General features: G+C 33.9%; 1 protein-coding gene across 1 annotated transcript; it reads left to right on the top strand.

Annotated features, from left to right (window-relative positions):
* Nucleotides 1–1,432: 1,432 nt before the first annotated feature.
* Nucleotides 1,433–5,486, top strand: LOC111881979 (probable cyclic nucleotide-gated ion channel 14). The gene is made up of 7 exons (XM_023878352.3): nt 1,433–1,718; nt 1,827–2,373; nt 2,470–2,682; nt 2,851–3,152; nt 3,270–3,381; nt 4,020–4,256; nt 4,452–5,486. The coding sequence occupies exons 1-7, from the start codon at nt 1,690–1,692 to the stop codon at nt 5,214–5,216; spliced, it is 2,205 nt and encodes a 734-aa protein (XP_023734120.1). The 5' UTR covers nt 1,433–1,689; the 3' UTR covers nt 5,217–5,486.
* The last annotated feature ends 5,901 nt before the right edge of the window (nt 5,487–11,387 follow it).

The raw sequence follows: 11,387 nt of genomic DNA, 5'->3' as shown, positions 1-11,387 counted from the left end.
CTTTATCTTTTACACATATGTTTATATTAGTTACACCAATAAGATCTAGAAGACAAGTATATATTGTTGGATAAACTATGTTTTATTTAACTGTAACTAAAATCAATATAAATTATGTAATTCGGTTTGAAGTTCCAAAAACAGAAAAATTAAATTATATATGTACCAAGGTTGTTAAAATCTCGATTTTGATATTATGATTTTACGATATTAAGATCCTACAAGTGAAAAACAATCTCGATCACACTACGTCACATCTTTAGTTTTATTATATAGTCGGGTATCAAAAATTCATCTATTCAACTTTAAATCGAGCGTCACGAGTTGCAATAAGTCTTTTAGAACATCATCATTTTATCAATTCGCCTCGGGTTAGGCAAAGCACACACATGATAATCCCCTTGTGATCTTATGTCTTACTTGTGCATGATCAAAATAATTTTATTTTTAATTAAGATGTTTTATTTTTAATGTTTACGGTTTGTAGCAACAAAAATTATGGGTAATGCTTACGAAGTTAAAATTGATTACACTATCTTGGGAGTAAATTTGAATATGAGTTCATTTTGGTAGAATATTACGATCTCGATCCGATCTTACGATCACGATCTTGCAAAACGTAAAACGATTTTAAATAAGATCTTGATTTTAACGACCTTTATATTTACCTCCAATTGTTTACTGTATCCCAATGTTTGTCTTGTTTTTTTAGCGAGGAGACCAAAAAAAAATGAGATATATCTTTTACGCACAAACCATGTCTTATTATTGTGGCATGCATATAGTCATATACCACATTCGGTCCATGCAAGCTATGAGATAGTTTTGTGGACTAAAACTGCAAATTAGGGATACTTGAGGAGAATTATGTATATTTGTTATTTCGTGTCTACTTTTACCAACTTGAAGTCAACCACCGGCAAAAAAACATTTTATTAGACTAAATCACAAAAGTGGTCCCTTCACTTTATATCATCATGATGTAATTTTATTTTTTTTAAATGGTAGGTCTCTCAATAAACATGGGTAAAACATGGGTGCAAGGAGTTCCAAGTGATCATTCATCCTAATACATAATTCTAGTTTGTTGATTTTTTCTGGTTTTGAGATTTTTGTTTAGAGTTGTTGATTCATGCTGTTTAGTTGCTATGGACAACTAACCATTTTAAATATTCTTATGATATTATAATCCAATTTTTCCTTATTACCTTTTCACATGAATTTGTTGATTTATAAATAAAAAAGTTAAATAAATTTGCAATATTTAAAAGACAGAAAAAAAGACCCTTGTCATTATTATAAGTTGTTATTTTTAAATAAAAATATATAATAAAAAAATTATTCAATTAGTCAAAAATATGTAGAATAATGTATAGTTCAAGGACTACTTTTGTAATTTATCATTTTTTTTGCAAAACACAGTTTCAGCTCATTCAATTCCTACAAGTTCCTCTCTCTCCTCCACTCTGCTCAAACACGATTTTTTAGATTCCCAAAATCTCGTTGGGTTCCTGCATTGTGATCGATCAATTCATATACAAATGCATCTTCATATACATCATAAAAAGGTTCTAAATTTATCAGCCACAAGAAAAAACCACAGTTTCTGAAGTAAAAAAATGCAAGTTTTCCATCTGGGTTTTGTTCTATCTTCGCTCTAACACTAATTTTTCACCCAAATTCACCATCATGGACTTCATGAAAGAGAAGCAAGTCAGGTTAATTTCTGCACATTTCACTCTCAATTTACTTATTCATACATCTTCTACAATCACGTATCAAACTTCCATCAAACAATTGCTGAAATTTTCAATCGAATCCAATAGGTTTTACACCGGCGAAAATGGAAAGTCAAACTTCGAACATTCATGGCAAATCCCAGAAAAGCAAATACCAGAACACAAGATTTCATCAGCCCCATTGCTAACGAATGGCGCTAAAAGTCATATGGGTGTTATTAAATTGGGGAAATCGAGAGTTCACCCAGAAGAAGCCACCGATTTAAACGGAAAAAGGGTTTTAGATCCTGGAAGCGAAGTGATCTTACAATGGAACAGAATGTTTCTTTTCTCTTGTTTAGTCGCACTTTTCGTTGATCCCTTGTTTTTCTACCTCCCTTCAGTACAAATCAATGGTGGTTCTTCATGTATGCTGTCTGATTTGAATTTGGGGATTGTTGTTACTTGTTTACGAACAATTGCAGATATATTTTACATGTTGCACATATTTATAAAGTTCAGAACAGCTTATGTGTCTCCAAGTTCACGTGTTTTAGGAAGAGGTGAACTTGTTATGGATCCTGAAAAAATAGCAAAAAAGTACATGAAGTCGGATTTCTTCATTGATCTTGTTGCCACTTTGCCTCTTCCTCAGGTCTTTCATTATACTTGTTTATTATAATTCATAGCTATCATACATTCATTTCTTCATATTATAACATTGTACTCTTTTTGAATTTTTTTTATTCAGATTGTGATATGGTTTATTATTCCGGCTATTAGAACACAACATGCTGATCATACCACAAATGCCCTTGTGTTAATTGTGCTCCTTCAATATATTCCAAGATTCTATCTTATTTTTCCATTGAGCTCTCAAATCATTAAAGCTACAGGAGTTGTCACCAAAACTGCTTGGGCTGGAGCTGCATATAATCTTGTGTTGTACATGTTAGCTAGTCATGTAAGCAAAAGCAACCCTTTCTTATTAAGACATTCTACTTTCAGAAAACTACTTAATCATAAAGAATAAAAACATTATATTTTGAAAGTAGGATTCTGTAATAAACAAATCAATGAAATTACATTTCTATTTATTTGTAGGTAATTCATTGGATATTTATTTTGGTAGGTTTTAGGGGCATCATGGTACTTGTTGTCTTTTGAAAGACATGCAACATGTTGGAAATCCACATGCAGAAATGATGATGTTTCAATAAAATGTTTTCTTCCTTATTTGGATTGTGGTTCTTCAAATGATGATGAAAGGATAAAATGGGCAAATGGGACAAATCTTTTTAGTATTTGTGATCCTGATAACCCTCAAGGTTTTAATTATGGGATATTTGGAGATGCTGTTTCAAAAGGTGTTGTTTCCTCTAACTTTGTTGAAAAGTACTTCTACTGTTTATGGTGGGGTTTACAAAATTTGAGGTATTGTTCCACTAATATTCTGTTAAAATGATGATGAAAGTTCAAGTCTTTTTGTTTTTTTATTTTATTCCATAGAGTTTAATGTAAAAGGCAATGATTGTTTTTTATTGCATGCAGTTCATATGGACAGAATTTGTCCACAAGCACATATATTGGAGAAACATCTTTTGCCATACTCATTGCCATTATGGGACTCGTATTATTTGCCCATTTAATTGGAAATATGCAGGTGAATATATTGCACATTTTTTTTTTTCAGTTAAATCTAGGTAATTCCAATCCATGTGTAAGATACTTTATATCTTAGTTGTATACTTTTATTTTTTTTCTATTACAATATCCTACTTCAGAAAAACAAATAGCATTGTATTTTGAATTTTTATTTCATATTATGACATTATACTTTGAAAAATATATTTAGTTATAGTGGAAATTTCTTTGTATTCGAGTATGTTCTATAATTGGTTAGATTTTTCAAAGTACAATGTTGTAATAGGGTGAAATGAAAGTAGGGTGCGATAATAAATAAATTAATGAAAAAAAAAATTTAATTAAACGGATAGATTTTTCAAAGTACAACGCCTTGATAAGAAAAATATTGGAACTACAATGCTATATAAAAAGAAATGAAGTACAATGCTATGATAAACAAATATATAAAAGTACGTTGCTATTTCTTGCATCTAGCCCACAAAAATACGAACGAAACTATATTGGAATGACATTGTTATAATTAGGTAGATTCTTAAAGTATACCGTTGTAATATGAAGAAATGAAAATAGGTTGCCATAATAAACAAATAAATGAAACTACATTGCTATTTATCACACTTAATCCTACTTTTAACAAACTTTACATTCTTATAGACCTACCTACAATCCATCACCGTAAGGCTCGAGGAGTGGCGGCTGAGGCGGCGAGACACTGAGGAATGGATGAGACACCGCCAGCTCCCAAATGACTTACAAGAACGTGTCCGCAAGTTCGTACAGTATAAATGGCTCGCAACACGCGGAGTCGATGAAGAATCTATTTTACGCGCTTTACCGTCCGATCTTCGTCGAGACATCCAACGCCACTTGTGTCTCGATCTCGTTCGCCGTGTAAGATTCGCAGTAGTGTCGTGTGTATATATATATATATATATATATATATATATATATATATATATATATATATATATATATGCTAAGACACTGGCTCTGATACCATGTTAAAATATACATCTTTACCAGAGAAAAGCTTGTGTCTGGGCGATGTGGGGCGCTAACAGTGTCATATCTTCTTTTTGTTTGTAGGTCCCGTTTTTCTCACAAATGGATGATCAACTACTTGATGCGATATGCGAGCGATTAGTCTCGTCATTAAGCACCCAAGGCACGTTCATAGTACGTGAAGGCGATCCGGTTTCAGAAATGCTTTTTATCATTCGGGGGAGACTCGATAGTTCAACAACTAACGGAGGCCGAACTGGTTTTTTCAATTCGATTACTTTACGGCCGGGTGATTTTTGTGGCGAAGAGTTGCTTGCGTGGGCCCTACACCCGAAATCGACCCTAAATTTACCATCGTCAACGAGAACTGTAAAAGCCCTAAGCGAAGTGGAAGCGTTTGCATTACGCGCCGAGGATCTAAAGTTTGTTGCTAATCAGTTCCGGCGATTGCACAGTAAAAAACTTCAACACACGTTTAGGTTTTACTCGTATCATTGGCGGACATGGGCGGCTTGTTTTATTCAGGCGGCGTGGCGGCGGATTAAGAAGCGGAGAATGGCGTGGAATCTTAGTATGAGTGAATCGTCGTATAGGCCCGATGATGATGATCATCATCATGGTTATGATGATGATGATGAGCGGATGCATGAAATGGACCACCATGAGGAGGCGGCAGCGGAGGCGGTGTATGATCGGAATCCGGCGAAGCAGAATTTGAATGTTACGATATTGGCGTCGAGATTTGCAGCGAATACGAGGCGAGGGATGTTGAAGACGAAGGATGTTGAGTTGATTAAGTTACAGAAGCCGGATGAACCTGACTTCTCGGCCGATCCTGATGACGATTAGTTTGAGTCTGGATAATGATACTGATACCTGGATATTGATATTGATACGGATAACGATACAAATGCAGATATGGGTGCATGATACATGATACTTGTGTAGTTAGTGGTATGTGGGTATTTATGAAATACTTCAATAGCGTGTCAATATGTACTATTAAGTCATCGAGTAAGCATGATGAATAACAAATGTTTAATACGATTTAAACTAATTGCTTGACAAGATTTTTCCGCACCATGATATATTATAGACTGTGCTGGATTTAAATGAGTACATTTTTTCGTGAATTGTTTACATTAAGATCTTATACGGAAGTGAAAGCCCAAACTGCCAAACTGTTTTAAGTGCGGGAAATCTACACACAACTCTTGTTATTTTATATTTTTTGGCAATATTGTATTAGGTTTGTCACTTTTTGGCACCAGTGCTACCATGGAAAAGAGAAAGGGTGGAATTGTCTTGCTGGTTTATTATTGGAATTTATAGTTGAGTAAGGATATGTCCAAGATTTCACTCATCCAACTTTTAAAGTTTAGAGTCAAGAATTAGGTCCTATAAGTGATTATCCCGAACCCTGAACCCTGAAAGTTTGAGGTCCGGACTCATAGACTCCGCAGTCGAGAGCGTTGTTATAGGTTTATGGGCTTTGAGCTAGCCGGACCCATAGTGGGACAAGATGATAGATCCACAACATCATCAAGTATCGACCCTACTATTACTATCTCATCACCACCACCGACCCCAATTGGAATTAAAAAAAAGTCTATAATTAGAAGACAAATAACATAAATTTCTAAATGATAATAGTCTCTGGCCAAAAAGAGCCATAACCCTATTTTATTTTGTACCATGCAAACATGTCTTTTGTGTAGGCCGGTTTAGGGTTTATGGTGTTGTGAGCGTTTTGGAGTCGTTTCAAATATATTGGGTAATGTTATTGTGATCTAGACAACAAGACAGTCTAAACAATCCATGTGTATGATGGTTGCATCATGGCTATTGATGATAGAGCCTTTGCGGTTACTTTACGACTATGGTGTTAGCGGGTTTGAGATGGTGTTAGGAATGAATTCATTTGAAGCCAATGGTCGAAATTTTGTATGACGAAGATAATTAATGAAGTATAATGACAAAAGTTATCATGAGAATTAATTGTCTAGATTAAGAACAAACACTATTTTTTTTAATTGTTTTGAATTTAGAGGAAATATAATTTAAATTAGAAATTTTAAATAAAACAAAATAGTATAGTTTAAATGATCTTGTCATAACATGTTAATATTGAAATATGTATTCCAAAAAAAAAATATACTAACTGATTATATATGAGATTATGTCGCATACTAAAAGCCTTAAAAGATTTGAAATAAATAGTAAGTATTTTTTTTCCTTATAAGTTTTGTTAGGGTTTTTGTCATGAAAACCCCATGAAGTTAGACTTTTGGTCTTAAATGGTCAGTTAACATTTCTTTGCACCTTTTAAATCATTTAACTCAAAAACTATCTGTCTCATTTACCATTTTTCGAAGAAAAAAAAAGGTTTGTCGGTATTTTAAGTGGCGTGGACCACTAATTGAATTGACCTTCTCCTTTATCCACGTCACTTATTCCACCTGTGATGAACTTTAAAAAAATTGTTTAACCCTCTTTCAATTTCAATTCCAGGGTACTTAAAGAGAAAAAGCATCTATATGTATCAGTAAAAGAAGAGAGGGACAGCAACTAGGGTTTATAAAGACGACATTTTCTCTGTAAGTGTTTGTTGATCTCTAGTTTTTTCATAGTATGTTACGTGAACTAAACTACATGGCAAATAACAATCCATATGCTATTTATCTGAAAGTAGATCTAAACTTTAATTGTGTTTTTGTCGTATCCCCACGTTCTTATATTGGAGGTGATAATTTCTTGTTTATCGATGTTGATTTTGTCGGAATGGATTTGGTAAGTGTGCTGAGTTCCTTCAATGTTTCACAGGAGAAGTTATTAAGAAACTTTACTAGTGCCTAAGGAACCATCCTTTATCATGTGACATTATGTCTATAGAAAATGAATTAGATTACGTCCATTTTCTAGATATAACTTATGAAGAACCCGAAATACCAATATCCATATATTTGGACCATATTGGGGATGTTTTGAATGACTGGATCGACTCAAATAATAATGAAATTGGGTCTATAATACAAGGTAAGGATAAAGAAGTTGGTGAGAATAGAGAACTTGGTGAGGATAGAGAATTGGCGTGATAGAGAACCTACAGAAAAATCCTCTATGTTTGAAGATGAAATCATACAAGATGATATTACTCAGTTAAACAAGACCATTGATGATGAGTTTCTAGCTAAGTTGTGTCCTAATTTAGGAGATAATGGAGTAAATGATGAGAAAGAAGAGAATGTAAATGAGGAAGTACATGCTACTTTTAATCCAACCCTACACTGGAAACAACAAAATCCGATTTTAGGGATGAAATTTGAGAATCCTAAACAGCTTAAGAGCATGTTATGCAATTATGATGTTGCAAATGGATATCAACTTTGTTTCTCCAAAAATGATAGTAAAAGTTTAGATCTAATATAAAATTCCTAGATCATTTGAGATTTATTGAATTGTTCAGGGACATGTTTAATCTCAGATTATGCTCTTCAACTTGTGATTAGGATGCCGAGGATCACAAACAAAATGTGAATAATCATGCAAACCCGCATGACATGCTCGAGGTCATTTATCATCTCGCATTGATGTGTCGGTTAACCACACACGCTCCATCAACAACCATGAATTCGAGTATGTGCCATCATTTCATCTTTGTAGTCCCACATTGGTGTGCCGGTTAACCACACACACTCCACTAACGACTCACAAAGAAATTATGTGCGTTTTCATGGATTAGTATACAATTTCATATTTTTCCTAAAGTAACTAGAGTGAGATTTTATAGAAGATTCTAGTACTTTATACATTATACTTTTAATGTGATTATGTCCTATCAAATATGTTCAGCTAACGACCATCCACCATAAAAAGAAGCAGTGAGTGAAAGGGAAACTCATTCAATGGTCATTTTATAGGTCGTTTCTTTATACATCTTTTATAGTATGGCTTCATGAATGAGGCGTATTAGAGATTCGACTGACTTTTAAGTTTTAACGATATATATACTATTATACTCTTATACATATGTATAAGGTGTATTTTGAAACTCTTTAAATTTCACGGTTCAAATCATATTAATTCAATTAACCTTTAATTAATTAATATTTGAACTAAATAAGATTTAGGAATTATCCTTAATTAAACTTTTGATTATTTAATATAAATATTATTAAAGGATAACTATATTATCTTACAATTGGATAATTAACTTATTTAAAACTTCTTTTTTACTTAAATTAGGATGTCTAATTATCTAGTTATAATATTCAAATTTTAAACATTTAAAATAATATGGATTAACTAATAATTATCCTATCTTTTGAATAAGGAACGATAATCCCGAAATTAGGGATGGCAACGGGGCGGGTTTGGGACGGGTTTTGGTAATCCCGCCCCCGTCCCCGAATATGAAAATCGATCCCATCACCAACCCGATTCCCAACGGGGACCCGTTTACCAAACACTATCCGGTCTGCGGGTATCCCAACGGGGTAACGGGGATCCCCGTTTAACATTCAAATTAAGAATAATTTTGATGCAATGAGAATAAAAAACCATTAGACTTAGTGATGCAAGCATAAATTCATATCCAAAATAATTTTAATAATTTACAAAACCATTAAGAGCATACATATTTGTTCTGATACATAAGTGGTTACTAGTGGCAAGACACAAACATTCATAAACCATAATATCACTATTACTCTAAGTACTATGAATAAAAAAATATCAAAACACTAACACTACAAATAAACAGGAAGCTATCTCAAGAAATTATCTTTAAATCGTTCACAACAAAAAAAGTTAACTCAAGGAAATTAATATATATATATATATATATATATATATATATATATATATATAATCATATGAATGGTTTCATGTAACGCGTTTCGGTTTCGGTTTTGGTTTCGGGTAATCGGGACGAGTATTTTGTTTACCATCCCCGTAACCAAACCCGCAAAAATTTTCTAAAAGCATACCAAACCCAATCCCGGCCCGATAACTGACCATGAACCCGACCCTAATATGTCATTTTTCGGTTTCACCATCGGGTTCGGTTTCTTTTGCCATCCCTACCCGAAATCGAATTTCAAGCAGTTCCCACGATGTAGCAAAGGGCTACCCACGTTGTAGCCAGAACAAATTGATGATTTTTTTCATCCATTATGCACCATCAATTGAAAACACATAACTCTGATACCACTATTGGGGTTCTTAGGTTACAATTCAATTATACATGCGGAATTTCACTTAACTCTTAAGGATACATGCAACCTAAATTGGATCTATGTCTTTTTACTATTAATAACAACGTACTTATGAAACAAAAACTATAAACCCTAAGGAATCAAATTCATAAAATAGAACCACATAGCTTTTGCATGATTTGAAACATGCTGTAACGCCCGTAAATCTGGGCTAGTCAAATTAGAGGCAATAGGGGTCGAAAACGACTTTTCGACAAAAGATTATTTAGAATAAATAATCTTAACCAAGTTGTAGAGTATTTTACAAGGTTTTCGTACATATAAAGAACGCCGAAAACCGAGTTATAACGAAGAAGTTATGACCCGTTGAAGTTTCGCGACGGAACTGGCACAATACCGGGAAGCGTAAATAGTGAATTTACGATAGAGCGAGATTTAGACTTAGCGATCTAAACGAAAGTCGTAGAATATGTTAAACTAAGAACATCGATAAAAAGAACGCCCAAATCTGACTTCGTATGAGGAAGTTATGATTTTTCTAAGATTTAGCATAGCAGTGCACAGCCCGAAATCTGAATTTTAGATCGGTCGATTTTTAGCCGACGGGATCTAAATGAAAGTTATAGTACTCATAAATACCAACGCGTGGATATAAAGAACGTCGATAATAGAGCTCGTATGCAAAAGTTATGGACGAAGCTTAGTCCCTACTTTTCGAGCGCGGCGAATTTGATACAGTTTTGTAAACCCGAGATAGAATGAGAATTAGCCAACGAGGTCTAAATGAGAGTTGAAGATCTCATTAATAGGAACTCAACGGTAAAAAGACAGACAAAAATGGAGCTCGTATGCAAAAGTTATGGACGAAGCTTAGTCCCTACTTTTCGAGCGCGGCGAATTTGATACAGTTTTGTAAATCCAAGATAGAATGAGAATTAGCCAACGAGGTCTAAATGAAAGTTGAAGATCTCATTAATAGGAACTCAACAGTAAAAAGACAGACAAAAACGGAGCTCGTATGCAAAAGTTACGGACGAAGCTTGGAGACTACTTTACTATACACTTCCTATAAATACAAGGGTGAACTCCTCATATTTTCTTCACACCATAAGCCTTTCTTTCTCTCTCTAACTTCTCTCTAGCCTCCCTAAACCCCTCCCAAGTCTACGGAACCTCCCTAGCACGAGAAGAGAGCCCCGGAGCGCCCGACGGCTCCGAGAAGAAAAGCTTTCGGCTCGGAAACGCTGCTCCAGCGAAGCCCGGTTTTTAATAAAAACCCGCTGTAAGTGAGCTACGCCTATAGTATATTTAATATAGATTTTATTTAATTATAGTAACATTGTTAGGACCTTAAAATAATTATTTAGGCTATTATTATGAGTTATATTGAGTGTTATTTAACGCTTATATAATAGTAATAATAGCTAGACTATTAAATTAGTCTTGTCAAGCGTTAGACTAAACTCTAGTGGTAATGATACTAGGTTTCGTCAAGGGATAATTGTTTTAAGAGTAACGAAGTGCTGTCCGAGTGCCGACTCACCACCTTTCAAGTGAGTGCATGGTCCCTTTCATCTTACACATAGATATGAAGTATTTTAATATAAATTACGTGCTATGTGTGCATATTGTTTGAATACTTGTTGTCTATGCTGGATGAATGATTTATACATGTTTTAAATGATTTAAACTGTATATTTATTTTATATCCACAAATATGTTGGGATAAAACATGGGTAGATGAAATAGTTGGTGAGTGATGAAATAAAATAATGAGAGATAGGTGATGATAGGAAGATGATGA

Source organism: Lactuca sativa, chromosome 5 (genome assembly GCF_002870075.4).
Source record: "Lactuca sativa cultivar Salinas chromosome 5, Lsat_Salinas_v11, whole genome shotgun sequence".
Lineage (NCBI taxonomy): Eukaryota > Viridiplantae > Streptophyta > Magnoliopsida > Asterales > Asteraceae > Lactuca > Lactuca sativa.
This window is presented reverse-complemented; position numbering and strand designations above follow the sequence as displayed.

Excerpts from the sequence above, each read along its gene's own strand:
- LOC111881979 (XM_023878352.3), top strand. The coding sequence starts at position 1,690 with ATGGACTTCATGAAAGAGAAGCAAGTCAG. Across the intron at positions 3,382-4,019 it reads ATTTAATTGGAAATATGCAG|ACCTACCTACAATCCATCAC; the intron begins GTGAATATATTG and ends ACATTCTTATAG. Across the intron at positions 4,257-4,451 it reads GTCTCGATCTCGTTCGCCGT|GTCCCGTTTTTCTCACAAAT; the intron begins GTAAGATTCGCA and ends TTTTGTTTGTAG.